Source organism: Lissotriton helveticus, chromosome 2_2 (assembly GCF_964261635.1).
Source record: "Lissotriton helveticus chromosome 2_2, aLisHel1.1, whole genome shotgun sequence".
Classification (NCBI taxonomy): Eukaryota; Metazoa; Chordata; class Amphibia; order Caudata; family Salamandridae; genus Lissotriton; species Lissotriton helveticus.
Window position 1 is genome coordinate 340,189,288 of NC_136060.1, and position 22,989 is coordinate 340,212,276.

Genomic DNA, 22,989 nt, shown 5'->3' on the forward strand with positions numbered 1-22,989 from the left:
TCTACCGCCCTCACTCTACCGCCTCCACTCTACCGCACTCACTCTACCGCCCTCACTCTACCACCCTCACCCTCTCTATCACCCTCACGCACTCTATTGTTCTCACTCACTCTATCGCCCTCACTCACTCTATCGCCCTCACTCACTCTATCACTGAACGCCATAGCATCACTCGTCGCCACCACAACATCACTCAGCGCCTCCCCAGCATCAATCTGTGCAACTATTCAACAACAACTGGTTCAAATACGTTCTCTCAATATTTCAAGCTTTATTACAAATGTCACAACAAAATGTTAATATTTCACTTCTGTTCTTAGATTTTCGTCACAATAAAATACACTGAACATAATCTTCACAAAGGTTATTTACAAAAGTTTAACCTAATGCCATTATAAATTACAATAACTTTTATTTAAGTATTAATTATTTAAAAAAATTAAAAGCCATTGTAATTTGTAATATCAATACATCTAAGTCACGTAAATACAACACATGTTGCATTACAAATGCTATATGTGTCACATTTGCGAAAGTTAAAACTATTGGAATTGTAAATACCATAGCTATTAATTTAGCTATTTTCAAAACCAACACATAAATACAAAATTTGTCATTTACAATACCAATAGCTCAAACTTTCCTAATGCGAGACCTATTGCATTGCAAATGCTTGTTGTTTTTGCATTTCTAATTCATTAAATTGATTGTGCAGCTGGACATCATCAATATAGCACTGATTCAAGTCTATATTAATCACATAATTATTGTTTCTTTTAAGGACCTTTGCTTTCGTATAAAACTGACACCCAAGGTCCTTATCTACCTTGTGGATTCCCTTGTTTGGTTTGAAATATAATTAGTTCATAAAGGTAACATACATTTTTAGTAATTTACACTGTTGAGTAGGTTTACTACTTGTGTTTATTCACAAAATCTGAGTGTAAGTTACAGCTGAAAAACACAAGAACAGGAGTAAGTCCAGCACCACAAACGGCCACTTGCTTGTATTGCAACATTCTCTGACAGAAAATAATGGAGGTACGGAATTCAAATAAAACCCTATAGGACATAATGTTAAATTAAATTAATTTAAATTATTTAAAATAGTTAAAAATATAAATATATATAATTTTATGTTAAAAATAGATAAACATGCTACATTGTTATCACTGAATTACAAAATATTTTAACACCCTATTTTAATTTACAAATTAATATAACAATATTTTTTATAAAATGTAACCAAATTAGTTTTATTTATTTATATACCTCACTTTTAATAATTATTCATGCTTAATAAAAAAGTATGTTTTCCTTTAGGTGGGAATTTATTTTTTTAATTTAAACTTCAGATAAATCATCTTAATTTAATGTAATATATTTCACATCAATTACATATTTATTTCAAAATGAGGTTAATAGTGGTGCAGTATTTTGTATTTTGTTTTATACTTAAAATATGATTAAATAAATATATACAATTATATAAAATTAATATACATTAATATTTTATATAAACATGTGTGTAATATTTATATTTTAGTTAAATAAATTTTTATTTACTTTCCTACTGGGAAACTTGGGGTGCCTACATTTACCTGTCCCTCTAATTGTTTGTGTTTGGCTATCCATATTCGCATGCCTTTGTTAGTATGTTGATACCTCTGTGTGGCTGTCGCCCTGGCTGAGTTTGTGTATCTTTTTTTGTGCTTTTCTGTGTTTGTCTCAGTTTGTTTTTAGGCATGTGTCTGAGAAAGTATGTGTGCATGTTTTTCCAGGTGTATAATCAATGTTTGTGTGGTGTGTTTATGTTGTATTTTTTGTCTCTGCTCACTAATGAAATCTACAATGACTTGTGAGTAAAGACTTTGAGTGTAGAAAGGATCACTCAGAATTTCATCTTCACAATGTTGGCAAATGCTGTACCATAAACTGGGGTGGCATGGTGAGCAAAAGAATGAACTACTAATTTAAAAATGGTAATTCTTCTTTGTTTGACAAAAAAAAAATGGTAATTCTTCCAGGCATATAATTGAGCCCACTGCTTTGTGAATGCAACTGCCCCTACTTAGCTCCAAGAAACCGCTTGGTGTACGTGAGCTCAATAAATGACTTTTAACATAACATGATAGATTTAACTCAGATTTCTTGACTGGGGTGAATGCTTTGATTTGTTCTGCATTCCGTCAATCAATTGTGTGTCTTTTGCTTTCTCACCCTAAATGCGCCAGGTATGCTCAGACGTGGGTCCTGGGCTCACTGTGCCATTGGAATCAAGCTATCCTGGCCGAAGAGGGGTGAAACCCCGAAACCGGTCCTAGGATGCTTGTTTCCGGTCCAGAGAGGACCTGGCTTGGCAGTTTGGGCTGGACTGTTCCCATGAGGCACAGGGTCAAGACTGATTTGCATGTGGCCAGGTCTAAACTGGATTGGCATGGTGAACAAAAGAATGATGTATTTAACCCATTTCTCTTGACTGGGGGTGAATGTTTTGATTTGTGCTGCATTCCGTCCATCAATTGTGTGCCTTTTGTTTTATCGCCCTAAGTGCACCAGGTATGCTCAGAGGTGGGTCCTGGGCTCACTGTGCCACTGGAATAAAGCTATCCTGGCTGAAGAGGGGTGAAACCCTGAAACCGGTCCTAGGATGCTTGTTTCTGGTCCAGGGAGGACCTGGCTTGGCAGTTCAGGCTGGACTGTTACCATGAGGCACAGGGTCAAGACTGATTTGCATATGGCCAGGTCTAAACTGGGGTGGCATGGCGAGCAAACGAATGATGGATTTAACCCAGATCTCTTGACTGGGGGTGAATGTTTTGATTTGTTCTTCATTCCGACTTTTGCTTTCTCACCATAACATTGGCTAACAGTAACATCACTTATTTACCATACCTTGAGACTAAAAGATCTGGTTTTGTAAATGCTATAAAAGCATATTGCTTCTGTTGAAAAAATTAATACTATGTGATACAAATTTAATGCTACCACACACCTATCTTCACCAATAGAATATATTTTCCAAAAACATCCCTTTTACGCATTCCATTACATTATGTTTGAAATAAGTCTCACAATGCCCACAATTCCCAACAAACACTTCCTTCTGCTCCACATACAATCCTCACAACCTGGCATTGCCTTAGCTCTCAGTGAATGTGGCCCACGTATTTCTTTCATACCATCCTTGCACCTAATTTAGCCCTTCACCTGTCCCCACACTCACACACTCACCCATCTATCCAAAAATGAACCTATTCATCCTTGCTGTCTTTATAAAACATTAACTCATTCTTACATTTACTCACTCAACCATCCATTCATCAACCATTGGCTCATTCATACATTCACTCATTCTCCCACCCACTCAACCATGCCCACAAAGAAGTCAATTATTGAAAATGCACCTTTACTTATGAAATTGTCAGACTAACGGGCTTTGTCAGTGTTTTCCTTGAAGGCAATAAATAGGTCCACCATCTAGGAACTGCAAAGAGTGATTAAGTATTCAAAAAATGTTCAAGATGGCAGCTCATGCATGCACTTGCGCTTATTTTTTTATGTTTTTTCCATAAATTATTAATACCAGCGAATAGGAAACCTTTTAAGATTGCTGCCCATGTGTACTAAGAACTGGCAATGCTCTATGGACTACCTCTAAAAAGCAGGATCTACTGGCTTTGCCAATGCTTGTTATTTGATGCTAGCATGTTGGTTAAAAAAAGCATAAGAGTATTTTGCTGATAACAGTTTATCAGAGCATTTTCAACATAACAATAAGTAGAAGGATCGCCTGCTGTTTGGGGTCCTGTTGAGACCATATTATAGCAACCACAATGTGCTGTGCAAAACCGGGGAAAATGCACTTAGATCAGTACTAGACAGTACATTTGCATTTTACTAGTTTTAATTAATTATATATACAATGTAAGGCAGTGGGAGACAACTACACTTCTAGAAGTCTGTTCAAAACACTGCTATATGCACGCCGATAACCTTTAAAACCTCTGTAGGCGTAGTGAGACATTTTTGAGTTTTTAAAACGGTTTAGACAATAGCATAGTAAAAATAACTTTCAACATAGGCTGCTGTGACTGCTCAAGCTTTTTTGTCTTACCTTTGATTGCTCAACTTTAAGTGTTAGACCTTTTTTATGGTCTTGCTTGACAGGACAGGTTTTACCAGACAATTATGTGAGCCTCACCAGAGAGGGGTTTTGGCTCTGCCCACATGTTTGGGAAGGAGTACATGCTTTGACTGGGCAGAAGATGTGCGCTTCCACAAAAAAAGTGCTTGGGATCGAAGTAACTGTGATCATTTTGGTTATTTATCCAGATGCCTGAGCTTGAATTTTCCAGGGCACATACATGACATTGTAATGATGTAAAAGTGTCTGAGATAGCTAGGACAGATGGGAGGAGGGCACTGTGAGTAATGTAATGCAGTCCTAGCACATACCCCTTTCATTATTTGGTTTAGATAACTTTATTTTGGTCAATGGACCATAAAAGTGTACATAAAATCAGGACATATCACTGAAGGTTTAAAACAATAAATTACATATACAATAAAAACTGGGAAATAAAATTGGACTAAACCAAATAGTTACCAAACGGTACAGTAAAATACATGTATACAAGGTTATAGGATACTTCTCCGTCTACGCCACATACTCAACAAGAATCATGATACAGCAAAGACAATAGGGGGGTGTGTATCATAGCGAAGGACCCTGCAAGCATGGGCACACTGGGTGAAACCTAAGTTCCTACAAAGTGGAATCAGCCAGCATTTCCTTATCGCCCAGTAAGCAGGGCAAAAAAACAGAACATGGAAGATATCTTCTTGTTTGTAGTTACAAGCTGGGCAAACAATGTTCTCCAGATTGGCCCATTTACCAGTAAATACCCTAAGTGGGAGACTGCCAATCCTAAGCTGTATGTAGAGTTTCCTTGCAAGAGCAGGATAGATTAAGTCCAAAACATTCTCCATGCTCGGTTCAACTTTCACTTGAAGGAACTCCACCGTCAATCTTCCCAGAGTTGGGCACCTCTGGAGAGATAATAGGTTATAATTTCTGACATAGCTCAACAGCTCAGCTTTCGTTATCCTTGGGCAGCTATCTGCAGGATTCTCCCACAACTCTGGTAAACCAATTTGTCTACAGAGTGCCCACACATGCGCAAGCCATGGAATATTCCTATTTTTTAAAACAGCCCATACCTCAGTAAACTCTTTGTTGTAGGATATTAGTTCAGGCACGGTCCAGAGCCTCTACCAGTACATCAATGGCCGTGCGGCTGCTACCCTCCTCTATGGGTTCTAACCCCAAGTCCATACGCAGCGGAGTTAATGGTGTACTAGCTGGTAAACCCATTAGGTTCCTCATAAAACCATGTTCTACCCTTGCAAGGTTAATTAATCGTTTATAGCCCCAAAGTTCTGCACCATACGTAGAGGCCGCTCTGGCCTGAAGTTTGTAGATTTCTACGACTGGTGCAGCAGGTTTGAAGACCGAGGATTTATGAACTTTGCTAATTCCCCCCACGACCTGGGACAGCCTGAGGGCCACCTTTGCTGTCTGAGGCCCCCAGTCAAAATTTTCCATTAAGGTAATGCCCAAGTAATCGAAGGTCTTGACTCTTTCTAGGCGTATACCATTTAACAGAGGGTTCGGGTGAGTTTTCCTCGGGGGATTAAAAAATCATAAACTTGGTCTTATCCAAGTTAATCTCTAACCCACGCAGTTTACAAAAAAACTGTGAAGCCATCCAAGGTACGCTGGATCCCCGTTGATGTTTTAGATAAAAACAGAGTGTCATCTGCAAACATCAAAGCAGGGACGCGCCCGGTCGCCAGCCCAGGGGCATCATTGTCTTTTACATGCAGCAGATGGTCAACTAGCCCGTTCAGATAAAGACAGAATAAAGTTGGGGCCAGGACACACCCCTGGCTTACCCCTTTTTTCACAGGGAAGCGATCCGACAATTCCCCATGTCGTCCACACCTAACTTGAGCATAATTGTTTGTATGGAGTCTAATCAGGGGATGTATGACATTACAACGCATGCTTTTACATGGCATGCTTTTACAACGCGGTTTCTACAACGCATACCATTACAACGCATAGTGCTTTTAGGCGCTGGATAGTGAATTGTTTAATTTACTATTCCAACTCCAGTCCCCGTGGATAGTAGGGAAGGTGTTGGATAGTACATTAAACTTATTCCCTATCCTAGAGCGCCCCCCAGCGCAATGCGTTGTAATGGTTTGCGTTGTAAAAGTTGCGTTGTAAAGGCACTGCGTGGTAAAAGTTGCGTTGTAAAGGTTGTTTACCCTAATCAGGATATCCAACAGTTGGGCAGGAAGACCCATACCCAGCAATACGGCCCACAATTTTTCTCTCGGGACTAGATCAAATGCGGCCAGCAGGTCCCCGAATATGAGGTAGAGGCTGCCAACCTCCACACATACCGTTTTCCAGAATAGTACCTGCAGCCTAAAAATTTGATCTATTGTGGAAATGCCCGTCCTGAACCCAGCTTGGAATATAGACAGGGTCTCATTTTCCTCTATCCACCCCTGGATTCTGTCTAAAATAATCCTGCCCATCAGCTTTTGTGTGGTGTCTATCAGGCTGATGGGCCTATAGTTGGACGGGGTTAATGGACAGCCTTTTTTGTGAATTGGGACAATTTCTGCTCCTAGCCAGGTGTCTGGCGGGAGACTCCCCTTGAGTATTGCATTAAATAGGACGACCAAATATGGTGCCCATATTTTAGGTTGTGCTCGAAATAGGTCACCGGGAAGCTTGTCTAAGCCAGGGGCCTTATTGGGTAGCAGTTTGGTTATTGCTGTCTCAACCCTCACAAGTGAGATATCTTCAGCCCCACCCATACGGTGCTCACCAAAGGAAACCACTGTCCCCACGCCCTGTTCGATACTCAAGTGCCCCACCGATGAATACTCATGTAGGGGTCCTATAGTAGAGAGCTGGCGAACCTCTTCAACGTCCCCGTCACAGGAACCAACAACGCCTCCAAACTATGCTCGTAGGAGGGTCCAGGGGTGGCAAGCGATAGTGACTCTTCGTCGGTGTTGGTATATAAAGCCCCAAAATGAGCTTCCCATGCTGCAGGTGCTATATTCGCTAGGGTTGGTGGTCTACCCCCAGAGTAGACAATAGACTAAAATGATTTAGAATCTTTGGTCAGGAGAGCTAATCTTAGTTCTTCCCACCTATTCTCCTCCCAGTTCTTCTTCTCCCTATTAACAACCTGCTTATACCTGTGCCGGCACTGCTTGATACTAGCCCTGTCCTCATTTTTTATATCAGCTAAGAGGTCCTTTTTCACTTTCCGACAGGATGCGTCAAACCAGGGTGGTTTTGGTGTGTGATAACCTTCACACTTCCACAAGGGAAGAAAACATCCAATAGATTTACAATCAGTTGTTCATGGATTTCTACGGCCCTAATCCTGGCCTCTGGATCAGAGTCCTTGTCTCCTACCTCACCCATTTCTAACAGATGTGGTAGTGCAAGCTGATATATCCCTGCAAGTTTAGACGGCGAATCCTGTATTTTCGACCACTTAATTCGTCGCCGATTATTGGAAAGGAGAAAGGGTGGCTGTTCAGAGTTGGGCTCAAAGGCTGGGCTGGACAAACCAAAACTCCCAGATTTCAGAGTCAGCACAAGAGCGTTATGGTCGCTATCACTCCGTTGGTGAACCCTGAAATCAAAAACCCCATTCCAATGTCTGGCTTCAACTAGTACATAATCAATGTTGGAATTTTGCCCTAATCTGTTAAAAGTAGATGAGCCTGGTCTATCTGGATCCACCCTCCCATTACACGGCCGCAGAGACGCTGTAAGGGATAGTGATTTAATTTGGAGGACCAGTGGTGTCCAGGCTTTAACAGGGGCTATCCGCAGTTCAGGGATGTGCCAGTATTGGTCCTCATCCACTAAGTCAGCCACATCTGAGCCAGCAAGAGGTTCGTACTGGCAGTTGAAGTCGCCTCCGACTAATAGGGCTATTTCGGGGTCAAGGGAGGAGATAAACTGCCCTAATATGTCGATAGTGCCGGATTCCTGGCCGCCCTGCGAAGGCCTTGAGTAAACATTAAGAAGGGCAACCTGGGTAGAGTCAGGCAGTGTCAGGAGAACACATTGGTCATCAAGTGAGTTGGTTGGGACATGGGCTGCCTTCGCACCCAAGTGCGTGCCAACCCATATCGCCAAGCCACTCGAGGGTCTCCCCCTACCCCTGGAAGTTGCCAAGATGTTAAAGGTGGCAAAACCATCCCATACGGTCTCTTCCAGGGCCCATGTCTCCTGCATGAAACAGATGTCATGTTTTTCGATAAATTGGCCCCACTCATGAGAGAGAGTTTATTTCTCAGTCCGGCCAGGTTCCAGGACATGACTTTAATCTTACCGTCCTTTGCCCCAGAACTAATTGGACCTAGAACTTCTGTAGGACCATAACCACCAAGTGCTGCACCACTAGGACACAGCATCCTCCTAGTCACTTGGATTTGTTCTGGTGCTTCATCCGATCGTGGCTCGGCGGCCGACCCCGAAGCACCCTCCTGTGTCACAAGGGAAAGTGTATCAGAATCAACAGCCTGGCAGACCATCTCCCTACTCTGACCCACAATTGGCACTTTCGGCCCCTTGCCTTCCACAGCCTCTTGTTGGACAATACTAGGGTCTCTAATAGAATTAACATCAACAGCATACAGCTTACTAGCTAATTGCGAGCCTTGTTCTCTAACTCCTGGGGGTGGGCATGATTTAACCTCTGGTTGTCAATCCGCTAGGTCTAGGGTACTAAACCTGTTATTCTGGGGGAAAAAAGAGAGCAGGGGGGTAGTTATTTGCGGGCCCTCCCAGTTATTCACCCCTACTTGATTTCTATATGGTGGTGGGTTCAGGAACCCCCTTGAGTGCCCCCCTCTAAATTGCTTCGGACCCAGGTGGGGAGCAGGGTAGAAATAGGACAAGTGTAGGGGTAAGATTTGCGACTTGCATATGTAATCCACTATAGAGGTGTTCTTGAAGTTGATAATTACACAATTACCATCAATGGTTTTTGGCCTATCCCCAACCCAATCAACCCGCCTCGCAAACAGTATTTCCCCAGTGACCAGTGGTGGAAGGGGCCCATTGCAATTAAGCCACTGTATACATTTGTTCTTAAGCTCAGTGTATGCCTCGTTTTTCCCAATATCTAATGCTGGTACCCCTACAAGCACCACCACATATGGCAGTGAGGCTGGGGGGAGATTGACACGGGGTAATGATTGCGCGTGCTTCTCCTCGACAATATTTCTATGGACTTGGAGTTGCTCATCCAAGTGCCCCGTTTTCCTCCCCGAAGCCCCACTGCTGGAATGTACATTGTTGTTATATTTGGTCCTTTTCCTTGGTGGTAAGGGGGCACAGTTAGTGGGCAGAATGGAGTTTACCACAAGCGGCAGGACATCAGGTATGAAGTTACTATTTAACTGGTTACTAACAGTTGCTTCTCCATTCCCTGGATGCAGCCCCCCGTGTAGGTGGCCATCCCCCACTGAAACGTGCAAATCTGCCTGTAACTCTGTAACTGGGCTGGGCCAGACCGTGACTCTAAGTGCAATAGTCTCTTTTCAATCTGCGTGAGTCTATCGTATATGGGGAGACAGGTCCTTGTGAAGATGAGATCCAATTCCCCCCAAAATGCAGTTCCCAAATCTGCCGGATCAATGTCTCTAAAGTTCATTGAAGCGGTGGCCATTAGAGTAGACTGTGGGATTATTGCTGAGATATGTGGGGGTCTTGAACTCAATTCTTCACTTTTGTCATTCCCTTTTTTAAGTTTCGCTTTTTTACTTGTTAAAGGGGCTCCTCCGCGCTTCCTTTTTATGACCAAGTCTGTTGCCACATTTGCGCTCTCAGCTTTGGAGCACTGTAGAGATCTCGTTTGTGGTCTCATATTTAGAGGACCTAATTCTTCAGCGTAGGGATCAAGTGCACTTGTACTTGCTGGTGCATTGATCCTGCTATCTTGTGAGAGTTCCAGAACTTGGCTGCCCTGGGGATGTGAGTTTATCACCTCGGTGTCGCCAGCACTAACCACGTGTTGTTGATTTGGGGAGATTGAGTGCAGTATTGGCCCCAAGGATGAGCGTTTATCAAAGACTGGGTCCAATGACAGTCTTTTCTCTGTCAATTCAATTTCACGCGAGAGTACAGATGAAGCCCTAGTGATGAAGCGGTCTAAGGTTCCCACGATAGAACCGCCCATATTAGACTTCCCCCCTTCCCATCATTATTGGTAGCCATAACAGAAGGTGAGTAGCGGCTAAAAAGCTGTCTCAGAAGTCTCAGGAGTCGCCACAAGGATTATCGATCCACTGGCATACAATACAATATAGCTTTTAGATACACTGACCTTAGTTCCACGGATGTTAGAGGGATGTCCCGTCCTGTCCTCTGCCGGGCTCGAACGGGCTAAAACGGGCCCTCCTTTGGCCCGGGCTTTGCCCGACTCGTCCCGCGAGGCGGGATTAAGCGACTAATTAAGTACTGGGCAGGGTGTGTTGAAAGGGCATCTCTGTGCCTCGCTGGCTTGTGGGGAGCGTGGGTCTCCTCCTTCCGTAGCCCCCTCTGCTGCTGCGGGTAAGTATTCCAAATGTGCAAGCGTTTCCCGCAGAGCGGGAAACGCAAGAGTTATTTAACCTCCACCTGGGCCTGGGCAGGGCGAAAGGGCGTCTCTGTGCCCCGCTGGCTTGTGGGGAGCATGGTTCTCCTCCTTCCGTAGCCCCCTCTGCTGCTGCAGGTAAGTATTCCAAATGTGCGAGCGTTTCCCCCCCTTTCATTATTAACTTTAAACTTCGTAGGTCTGATTTGTGTTTAAGAGTAGCATGGGATACCCTGGCCTACACTAATCTACATGTATTTTTAGGTCTGGCTTGGCAGTATAACTGCAGCTTGAACTTATGTAATCAACAAAAAAGAACGCTCAGAATACTAAAAGAGCGTGTCGTGTAGTTCCTAGGAATCCCTCAGGACCTACGCGTTTTGGGTGACCTAAACTGAGGGCTTTGTGTCCCTAATGCTTTTTGGACACTCCCGTAGGATATGTAACCTGTTATACCAGCTAGCTCTACAGTGCCACTACCACCCCCTGTATCTTACAGTGGTGTAGGTAGTTCTGGTAACCACTTACCATGACAACCCTGATTCTCAGGGATCGTGGAAAACAGTACAGTACGTTTCGCTCAGACAAGCTTGCTAACTCTCAGAAAATACACAGGACGGCAATTAGGACGTTTCAATAAGTATTTATTAGTCCAGCGACAGTCTTGTGTAAAACACATGTGCTGTGACAATCATGATACATAAGCATACAAAAGAGGTTTCTAGTACCAATATAGTAAAAAGTAGATATATTTCTATCATAGTGCTAATAAGATGAACATAAGCAGTTCAAATAAAAACATTAACACTTGCATATTCCTATAAATGCGCGCTCTAAGTAATTTGCCTAAATGTACCTAGCCTGGATCTGTATGTGTAGCATGTATATGTATATGTATATATGTATGGGCAGCCAAGAAACCCCTAGGGATGAACCAGCCCCCTCACCTGATGGTTGAGAATGAAGTTCCCCATCTCTGCTTGGAGGATGACACCCCGAAAGGGATGCCAGACTGCTGTATGTTGAAGATTCAGCATGCAGGACCCTGTGTCAGCTTGAAAGGAATTCTCCTCTGATTTGTGGGGGGGAGTGAGGGTATTTTACACTAGAGTTGTCACTCCAGGGTTTTTTCTAGAATCAATGTGTTTTTAAAACAATCATGGATGCTTTGAAAACAATCATAAATGTTTCAAAAACAATCACCAATGTTTTTCAAAATAAATGTGATAATGCACAGCTGGCTGTTGGCCAAGTATGAAAAAAGTGGTGACCGCTATACAGAATAATTCTGCCGTGCCTGGGGACATGTTTATGTACGTCAAGTACAGGGATTATGATAGAATACTAAGAGCCTGGTGCCGAAGAGACAGGAGCAAGTTACTAGGTTACTTGTTTAGAATCGTTTTTGTCGTGCGGTTGGGACAAATGTAGGTAATAGTGGTTACATGACAGGACTAGCCTGAAGGACATGACAAGGGGCTTAGGCTCTATCCACGTTTGTTTTCCTGAGTACAGGATTTGATTGGGTCAAAATTGTGTGCTTTCACTAAAAATACTTCTTGTATTGCACTTTTTAGCTTATGGTAAAGCGTATACTCTGAACAGGACTGAGTTGGCTCTCGTAGCAAACCAAGGTTCATGGCTATAGGCCTAATCTGTTTATGGAATGTTATGATGAAAGCGCTAGGCCTGACATATTTATGATGAAAGGCATATGTTAAAGTCAATAGCCATTAAGGTGTTGATTTATATTACTCCATATTAAATCCTACCAATAGGTATTTTGTTACATAGACTCTGACTGATTACTATAGTAGACAGTGGTTCTGGTGTAAGGTAGCCCGTGTGACAAACCATGGATGCAGAAGGTTTGCTTTGCGGGAATGCTTGTGCGGCTGTCTTTGGAAAGACAGTACTTTGCTTAGCTAACTCTAATTTTAGATTTCTTTAGAATTTTCTGACCAAGTGTCCGATGGTTGCCTAGCAGAAAATCTTATGCTCAAAACTGTAGGCCTGAGTTGGCTACAGTGACAAGTTATAGGCCTAATTGGTGAAATGGGAAACATTATGTCAATACCATAAGTTCAGTTTGCTTATTATGAACTGTTATGATAAAGGGAGTTGGTCTAGCTTAATGTAAAAATCATTTGTTAAAGCCAGTAAGCCTTTAACAGTTGGTTGTTATTACATTGTTTGACCAGCTATAGACACACATTTTTCTGTTTATTTTGAAATGTTATGATAAAGGTATAAGGCCTGACGTATTTACTGTGAAAAGCATAAGTTGATGGCATTTATGTGTGAATTGTTATAACTCTATAGTAAAGCTTTCAGATAGGTATTTTGTTGCACAGAATCTCGCAGATTATTAAAGAAGGCAAAGGGTTTTTTGCAGTGGCATACCACTCTAACAAATCCTGATGGTTTTCACTGTGATGATTCTTTGAAGTTTCTGTTGAGAGGAGTTGTATATTGTATTGCAAGCTGTTTTCTACATATTTGTAATTTTATAACCAACTGCATGATGGTTGATGGTTTACACCACTTGAATAGGCCATTGTTGGGTAAAGTGTAAATGATAATGGATAAAGGCTTCATCGGTTCATTTGGAAAAGTCAAGGCAGATTTTGTAGGTTTCATACATTTGATTGGTTTGTTATGAAACATTAAAACAAAGCTAGTTGGCCTGGTCTATTTATTGTAAAAAGCATATGCTAAAGCCTCTAGAAAAATATGTTGTTACATGCAATTTCACAGCTTACCATAATAGGCAAGGGCTTTGGTGTTGCCGAGTCACCAGAACAAACCTTGAGGATAGAAGAAATGCACTATAATAATCCTTCTAGGCACTCTTTAGAGAGAGAGAGTATTTTGCTGTGCCAACTGTAATGTTGTATACTTTTCGTACTTTTGTGACTGTTTGCCAGATGGCTGCCTTGTAGAATGTTTACACCCAGTACAGTAGGCTTGAGTTGGTTTTGGTGACATAACCAATTAAAATTTTAAAGACCTGATTGCTTATTGTAAGTTAAGATTTGTGAAAAACATATGTTAAAGTCAATAGCCATTCAAGGGTGGATTGTTATATCTCTGAATGAAAGCCTACAGATGTTACATGGAATATCAGAGATGACCTTTGCAGGCAATGGTTGTGTTGCTGCTTATTTCCTGTGACGAACCAAAGGTATAGAAAATTTGCAGTGTGGGAATTCTTGTTTAGTCTTGTCAGGAAAGATAGTATTTTGCTTTGCCTGATGGTTGGCTTGTGTGAAAGATTACTCTCAGCACACAATACATTTAAGACTGAGCTGGGTATGGTGACAAGCCAATGATAACAGCAATAATCTTAATTGGTATGCAAGAGCATTTTATGCCAGATGCCATAGGTCAGGCCTGTTTATTATGAAAAGTTATAATAAAGGTAGTAGGCCAAGTTTATTTATTGCAAAAAGCATATGGCGAATCCAATATGCCTCTAACAGTAGATTGTTGTAGGCAAGGGTTTTGGTGTTAGTCACCCACTCTGGAGCAGAAATATACTGTGCTGATTCTTTTTGGCCCTATTCCGAGGGGGTGTCTATTGTTTTCCAACTGTAACATTGTACCTATTGAAAATTTTACAACTGTATGCGCAAAGGTTGCCAGTTTACAAACTCTTAGGTAGACCTCTGTTGTATCGAGAGTCAAGCCACTTCTAAAGGGTAGAGTCCTGTGTTAAGTTTTTAGGAAGCACACAGTAATAAAGTCAAAACACAACATACGAAAATCCCCACAACAATTTAGGAAAATAGAAAACATTTAAGAAAATAAAATGACACAAAAATTAAATACATTTAATCAGTAGAACGAGAGTTATGAATTTTTAAAGATTTTAGTGAAAAACAGTGCCTTAAAGTGTCAACCATTAGTATCTGGTCGTTCAAGACTGGAGCAAAGTCAAATGTTAAGGCCAATCATGATGGAGCGCGGTTTGTCTACACAAGGTAGATTGGGCCTCGTCTCGGCTTACCTTCAAATTTAGAAGAAATTTCTAAGAAAAATTACAGAGAAGGTTGAGTTTAGCAGAGCAGGGCAGTCGGCGGTATCCAAGGAGGAAGCGTCGCCATCGGGACCCGGTTGATGGAGTCGCAGTGAAAATTTCTACCATTGTCACTTTTTAGGAAGTCAAAATAATCCAGTGGGATGACGTTGCAGGATGTAGCCAATGGGGCTGCACAAGGCCAGATACCTACAGTGAGGGGTCTGGCTGAACAGGATTTGCTGTTGCAAAGAGGAATGCCCGAGGAGCTACAGCAAATTCAGGCTGACCGGTGATGCACCTTGGGTGAGTTGACGGGCAGGTAGGCCCCAGTCTTCTGTCGGTTCTTGGGCCACATTTTGGTAAAAACATTTTGAATGTCCCAACTTTTAGGTTTAGTGGGGAGCAGCACCTTCAGCACTACTTCCAAAGGTCCAGGGCTGGAGGGACACCACCTAGGGGGTCTGGACAGTGGTAAACGCACAGAGTCTTAAGGTCAACAAAAACAAAATTCTGACAACAGGTGTGGAGAAAGCAAACAGTTTGGGGGAAGACCACACTAAGGATGTTAGGTCTAACAGTGGTGCACTGGGTGATGGTTCAGTACAATTCACTTATTGGCAATCTTGTACTGTGAATGGCTGCATTTTGTGATCTCACGTGTACATCCACCTGGAAATTAGTGTGCTTTGGTTTCGGGGCTGGTTGGCCAGTCCTTTAGTTTAGTTTCTTCCTTTTACAGTTGTCCTTACATTTCTTTGTTTCTCCTATTTTTATTTTAATATTTCTTAAAACAATACTACAGCTTTCCAGGCAGTGCTAATGGGTCACTTGCTTTCTTTTCATTTCATTTGCAGTGTGCTGCATCCCATATGGCCACTTTCTACAAACCAGGAGTCAATGATAGAATGCTGTTGTCCATAGAGTATTATTGCTTTACCTTTCCGGGATGGCCAACATGTCAGTTATCTATGTGGCGACCATGCTGGAAGCTTAAAACAATCATAGATTATTTACAACACCTCTGCAAGACAAGACAGACACCACTGCTAGTTTTATTATTGCCAGCTTATGACCATCATGTTTAGACAGTGTTAGGTTTTCTTTTTTCTACTTGTATTCTTTTAATTTATTGTGCATATTTTTTTTTAATATGAGTGTGCTTTATCGATATTCTGTCAGATGGTGAATGCAAGAATTGGGCAGTGGATGGATGAATGGATGCATGATTGCAAAGATGAGTGACAGAGTATGTCTGATGACGTATTGAGAACCTAAGTGAAACAAGAGGCACTTTCATTCACAAGCCATACCTAATGGCTTCTCCAGTGCTTGTTTTCACCACTGTTGATCGCACTCAATTGCCAAGGGTTGAATTAGAGACTAGCTATCCAGTTTTGTGAGTTCGTGGGAGAGGTGTTAGGGCCAGAGCTGACGACTTTAGAACGGGAGAACCATGTTTGAATCTCAATATCAGCTCAACGTCCTGTGATTCTGGTCAACTCACTTAATATCCCTGTGCCTAAAAAACTGAATGTGATCTTGTGTAATGTAACTGGCGCTCATGTAAATCACTCCTCCAATACCTTCAGGTCGAGTTTACGCTATAGAAGAATGCATAACTTTTTCTTTAAATGCAAGTCAGTAGCTGAGGAAACGATCTAGATGAGTTCAAAAGGGGTCGTCTCTTTTGCTGCCCTGAGATGAAAGGGTTTTCGCGTATTCGGCACCTTTAAACCTGATGGCTCAAATACATTTACATATTCAGATCGCTGCACATAATGTTAACGGAATAGTGTCTGCACAGGAGTGTCATTAAACCTGCTCCCTCTAATGAGATACCTCACCGTGTCTTTATTTAGTTCTTTTGTTTACACGAAGTCATGGACATCATAGATATAGCTAACCATTCTTTATAAACCTACATATATCAAATAAAATCACAAAGGGATCAGATCTTTCCAAGAAGAATAACCAGGAACTTAGCACCTGCCCCCTCTCATTACAACTGCATAACTGGAAAGTGCAAGGACTGTGTCCACATCATTGCTCACAGAAATGTAAAAACTACCCTTTTTCAAAATGATAACCCTAAGCAGATCTTCAGCTCTGAATTCAGGTTCAAATGAATTATCACTAATCTCAGATCGGCAGAGATGAAGAGTCAACTAAAATTTTTTAAAAGTTTCTCAATAAGATTGTGGCACATAGGAGACCATCTAGGGAGTCTGAAATAAGACAGACATTTGCCATTAGAGGCAACATTTATGCCTCGCAGATACAATCGATCAATTGAAGGACCTCGCCTTTATTGTTGCTGAGGCATCAAAACATTATTTGGCGCTCAAATAGCTCCAAACATTTGTCATTTTGAGTCTGCACTCCACAGCGCAATTATGGTTCATTGGAAGTCCACGAGACACCACTGACTTCCTGACAGCAGCTTGGACAAAGACTGACACATCTGGAATAACCCTCAAAGTTAGGTAAATACACTGAGAGTGACACAGCAAAGTTCCACACAGAGTCCTGAAAGAACATGGCAAATCATAACGTCAGATTCACACCCCTTCATGCCGCCATTAGGTACACCTGAAGGACTCTGCTAATATTCTTCACTAGTGAGAGCCTGCAGAGTGTTAGGAAGTGTTTGGTCTACTTGAAATCGTCACATTATGCACTCTTTCCATACCGATCTGAGTCATACTTGTAGCTTATGAGCTCATAAGAGATAAAGCTCCCAAGTACCGTTCACAAGGGTCCTTCCAGTTATATTTGTAATCCCTAAACTATGCAGCAGTGCTGCACATTATAGAAATCATTTTGTTTAGCAGACACGCGTTCCTCAAGGCCATATCTCTAGGTAAAGCATTGGACAACCTCCATCGGGCCATCCCAGCCCATGTCTTGAATTCACTATACAGTTTTGTTGTGTAGAGCTTAAACAGTTAGTAAGTTCCACACTGAAGCTCTGTTGGGGTAACATCCTGGAGGAGCATGTCACTGGTAATGAAGAGACCAGTGGCGGACTCACCGTCCAGTTTTGGTGAGACCCTACAGTATCTCACAGTATTTATGGTACAATATACCTTTTGTCTGTCTGAGAGGTTTTAGAGAGGATTTATTTAGTCAGCTATATCTATTAATTACCAGATAATAATTAGGCGAATGATGATATTTCACTTTGTTTCACAAGAAGTACAAATTTACAGTCCTCAACAGCAATAAGCACAGGAAGTTGTTTAAACTGTTGAAAGAAACAGACCCGGACACAGATTATTTGCTCTAAATTTGTCCAATATATTTTGTCTTTATCACTTTCATTTAAGGGCGTACTTGTACTTACATCTTCCAGCTCTTCCTCGGGTGTTGCGGGGGTCCTGTCGGTTTTATCGGTAGTGTAGGAAGCCACAGATGATGTTTCAGAGTCCAGAGATTCCTCGTCAAATCCAAAAAACGTCTCCACAACATGCCTCTAGAAATCAGATTTTCGTTTAGATAATTTAAAAGAATATTACATTTACAGTAAGTGATGATACATTCCTATATATATATTTGACAGACAATACAGAAAAAAACAGAATTCACTTCCCATTGACTCTAGTTGTTCTAGTCTGTAGGCTCTCTTGCTGTTCCATCTTATGGCAAGCCTAGGATACTTTGTGAGGTGCCCGTGAGTGTCTCTTAGTATGCATGTCCTCTTTGCTTCTCTCTCCTTCCTTGTGTGCTAGGATACATTGGCTTTTTGGACTCAGTTCCACGTCTCTATTCCACTACACAGAGGTAAACAGGTCTCCTTAAGGGGTTCGGGCTTCTACTTGGTAGCTAGACTAAACCATAAAGGAAAATTTCAAAAGGAAATGCACGAAGTGTCACGTATTGCAGCACAGCCAAACAATACAGTTAGGTATTTGCGAATTTAACTGCCCATTCGAAGTTTAAATTTAAAAACAATGTATATATTTGTTTTAAAGTGGACGTCTGCATTGTTGGTTTTTAAGGGTTAAAAAGAAGAATGTACCTCAGAAGTTCAGTGTTTCACAATTTGAACTTCAACCCATTCTGTTAAGCTTACTGAGGAGGTCTGTCAAGGCAGAGGCAGGTCTTGACAGAGGCAACTGGCATCTCAGTGACCCAAACTCAAAGAAGGCTTCAGCGCACAGATACAATTGTCAAACCTCCACTTGAGAGAAACCAAAACATGTGGCAGGGAGTAGCTGAAGCACCTGCAGGGCAAATTTCTGCACGCTAACCCTTGAATGTCATGTTAAGGATAGGTATTGTTAGAGTCGCTACTTTGTCAAGATATACAGATGTCCAAACAGTCCAACTTGTTCTACGAAGTTGTTGAGGGAGTTAGTACAGCTTTAGTGGAAAACTGTGACTGGGGAAAGACAGCTTTTGAGATTGGGGCTCAAAGATAGCTCAATAGTGGGTGGTCAAATTGGTTCTCAAGTCAACATGGAGCATGAAGATAATGTGAATATTAAAAAGGATAAAGACAGTTTTCCAAGATGTTTGTTGCAAATGTTTAGGCCCGTTTTACCAATCTACCTACCTTTGTGCAGGTTTTCTGTGATTTAGCTCTCCTTCTTGGGCCAGGTCCTTTATTGCTCTTTAGCTCACAGCTTTTCAAGCAGGTTCCTCCATGAGCCAGTCCTTCTAATAGAAGCAATCCAAAACCATTTGGACCACTGACTGACTCCTTGTTAAATGTGAACACTATCTAAAACATCTCCTGGCTACCACAAATCTGGAGCAATTTCCTGGGTACATAAATTCAAGTTGATGTGGGGGAGGGGTGGCACATGTATTGGTCAGTGACCCTAAAACAATCTATAAACGTTTCCCAAAGAACCGCAGCCATTTCTACAACAAAGCGATGTAGTTCCCATGCCTTGTGACACCAGTATTCTTGCGTGCCACCATGCCCCTCCTGTGATTACGTGCGCTTAGGCCTCCCTCTGAGTTCCTTGCTTGTGGAGCAGCAGCGCGCAGAAGGAAAGTGGAAGGCAACTAATGAATTGGACGAGAGTCTCCATTCTCTCGGGGAACGTAGATTTGCAGCCTCCCATTTGAAAGCGGGAAATTGATAGGAGGCTTTTAAGCCATACACATGGTAATGGGTAACGAACAAAGGTTGGTAGCCCTGCAAGCGCACCCAGCTATGTCAACAGGACCATTTTGCCATTATTGCCGTACCCAAAATGCCTGGGGAGCTGGGCATGAGGAAGCGAGAGCAGTGGTGATTAGGTCCCAGCTGCAAGTGTATATCACTCTGGCATGCTTGGCGAGCAGTGTCTGTTCCATTAATTTTGCATTAAACATGTGAGTCAAGGAATTGAACTGTACTACGGAAATGAACGCTCGAATTATCGGATACAGTAGACCTGACTGAGAATACCAGAATTAAAAACGTTGGTGGTGATCAAGGGATTAACCTTTAGAAAAGTGTGAGTGGAGCCCCAAATAGTAATTATCTTTTGGTGCCAAAAGAGACATTTGTTGTCTAAATCTCTAGTTGTTCTTAATTTTAACAGGTGCCTGCCAATAAAAGGTGACTAATGAAGAGTACAGCTTTGCAATTTAAAAAGAAATCTGCCTACAATCGAGCAAAATGAAGAACTGCACAGATGGTGAAATATACAGATATTCTTACAATATAGTTGAAATGTCAAGTTCATCGAAAGGTCCACTCCATTAGTTTCTTCACTAATAGGGTTTCTGGCAAATCAATAAATTCTAAAGTGTAGGATATATTTTATCTTTTTAAAATTCTCCTTTCAATTTATCAAAAGAGAATTGAACTCCCTGGATGAAGGGGAATCCTGAAAAAAAGATTTCAGTTACTTAGCAATGAAGAACTCAACATTATGTTCAACAAACTTGTGGCAGTAATACATACTTTATCCAAATATATCCGATTTACCAAACCCTGGGATGAGTTGTGCACAAAATAAAGTTTAGCGTAGGTTTAAATCCTATTTACTCACATTTTGCTGGTGCAATTTTTTTTACAAAGGTGCGGGTATTGTTCATTTTTTTTAAATATATTTTTATTGGGATAGTGGAACAGAAAGGACATAGAAAATTCATACAAAGTTACAGATTATAAACATAATCATAGCTCTCTCCTTAAAGTTAATATAGTTTACACTTAATCTGCAATCAAACCATTCACATTGGGGGAGATAGAAAGTTACATGATAAATCATATTCTAGCCGCCCTCCAATTAGTAACCGGGGCCCATAATCGTTCTCCCATCTGGCGTTTCCTTCTTCCTTTCAGTTCATAAAGGCAAGACTCTATATTGTGTGTCCCCAACAATCTGGAGAGCCACATCTGAAAGGACGGGGCAGTCACATCCCTCCAGCCTGCAGAAATCAGGATTCGAAGTACTGCAACTGATATAAACACTAAAGCCTCTTCATCCTTCCCCAGGCTCAATTTTGAATCTGTACCAAACAACATCAACGTTGGGGATAGGTCTATAGCATGGCCTAACAACCCCTCCCAAAATTTCATTATCTCGCTTTTGATGGAGTCCAGCCGATTACAAAGAAAATACATATGTAGTAAGTCTGCTTGACCATCTTTACATCGGGGGCAGCTGTCATTTTCACTCAATCCCCAAGCATATAGCTTAGCTGGTGTATGGTACAGGTTAAATGTAGTTTTGTAATGTTGTGCCCGAAGATTGGATGCCCTGAATACCCGTTTATTCAGTAAAAGAGCGAGATCCAAATCCACTTCAGGGTCCCCCAGTTTTGCAGCCCAGTTTGATTCAATCTTCTCTATATCATCCTGTATATTCTCCACAAGACAATTATAAACAATCGTGATCTTCTTGCAAACTCTTGCTAATATCTTGACCAGAGGGAAATCCATTGTGGAGGAAATCTTAGGTCTTATAGCCCCTATAGTTCGAGCCAATTGGCCGTATAAAAGCCAATGACTCCCTGGGATGCCATATCTATCCTGCAGTATCTCAAACCCCATAATCTTGTCACCATCCAAGATATCTCCCTGGGTAATAATTCCCATTCTCTTCCATATCAGCAAATTTCTATCATCTTTCAAATGAGGAAAGATACTAGAATTATATGAATGTAAATAAGGATTTAATCTTGGGACATTATAGAATTTCAGAATAGATTTCCAGGCCTGCCAAGCACCGAGCAATTGGAGGTGGATTCTGTTCGTATAAAGGATTAATCCTTAAGTCAGCATCAGGCTGAACTAGAATAAACATTTGCAACAGGAGGCATGACCAATGATATAGCCTTAAGTTAGGGCGAGCCATCCCCCCCCTTTCCTGAGGAAGCGACATAAGATTAGTGGAGCGCCTGTTCCTGCCATATTGTCAAACTAATGAAGATTGACTCCAAATTTTTCATTATTTTATCATCTATTAATAATGGAATAGCCCTAAACAGGTATAGTACTCTCGGAAACATTAACATTTTTAATGCATTTACCCTTCCAATCAGGGAAAGATGCAGCACATCAATTCTCTTTAATTCTTTTTCAATCGACTTTATAAGAGGGAGATAATTCTCCTCAACTATTTTTTCTACCGATGCATTGATCTTAACTCCTAGGTAGGTTGCAGAATCCACAAATCGATGATCAGATTTAATAATGTTCTTGGAGCATATGATCTGTGTTTTAGTCTCGTTCAATAAATATCCAGATTCTATTCCATAAACTTTAGCCATCTGCCCCAAAATAGATAGAGCCTGTTGTGGGTTGGTGGTAATTACAGCTAGATCATCAGTGTACGCCAACATTTTATTGAAATAGACATTACAGATCACCGGTGTTATCCCAGGGCAGGCTAGTATCTCCTGGATAAGCAGGTCAATATACAGGGCGAAGAGAATCGGGGAGCAGGGGCAGCCCTGACGAGTCCCTCTTTTGATATTTATTACCCCCGATTTCTCACCCATAACCGTAACTCTAGCTACCGGGTCAACATACATTTCCCTAAGGGCTCCAATGATTTTAAAACCAAAACCTCTACCTACCAGGACATCCCAGAGAAAGCTCCAAGCAACGCGGTCGAAAGCTTTATCCGCGTCGAGCAGGATCATGGCGATCTCTCCTATCGCGGCAGCCCGGGCATCAAACAAACTTATTGCTCTAATTATATGGTCAGATGTACCCGGCCGGGGACAAACCCATGCTGCCACGGGGAGACAAGACCGCCTATGACCCCGCTCAACCGTTTAGCCAAAATTTGATGTCAGAATTTATTAATGTTATAGGGTGGTAAGATCCTG

At 41.7% G+C, this 22,989-nt stretch overlaps 2 protein-coding genes across 2 annotated transcripts in view; both read right to left on the reverse strand.

Moving 5' to 3' along the window:
• JAKMIP1 (janus kinase and microtubule interacting protein 1) overlaps positions 1 to 22,989 on the reverse strand; it is a 1,395,482-nt gene that overhangs the window by 492,339 nt on the left and 880,154 nt on the right. The window contains 1 exon segment of the mRNA XM_078678490.1: positions 18,053 to 18,181. Coding sequence (XP_078534616.1) covers positions 18,053 to 18,181 — 129 coding nt within the window.
• LOC144821445 (uncharacterized) overlaps positions 18,053 to 22,989 on the reverse strand; it is a 33,553-nt gene continuing 28,616 nt past the window's right edge. Inside the window, exon 2 of the mRNA XM_078678491.1 lies at positions 18,053 to 18,181. Within this exon, the coding sequence (XP_078534617.1) occupies positions 18,150 to 18,181 (32 nt within the window). The 3' untranslated portion in view covers positions 18,053 to 18,149. The remainder of the gene's footprint in view (positions 18,182 to 22,989) is intronic.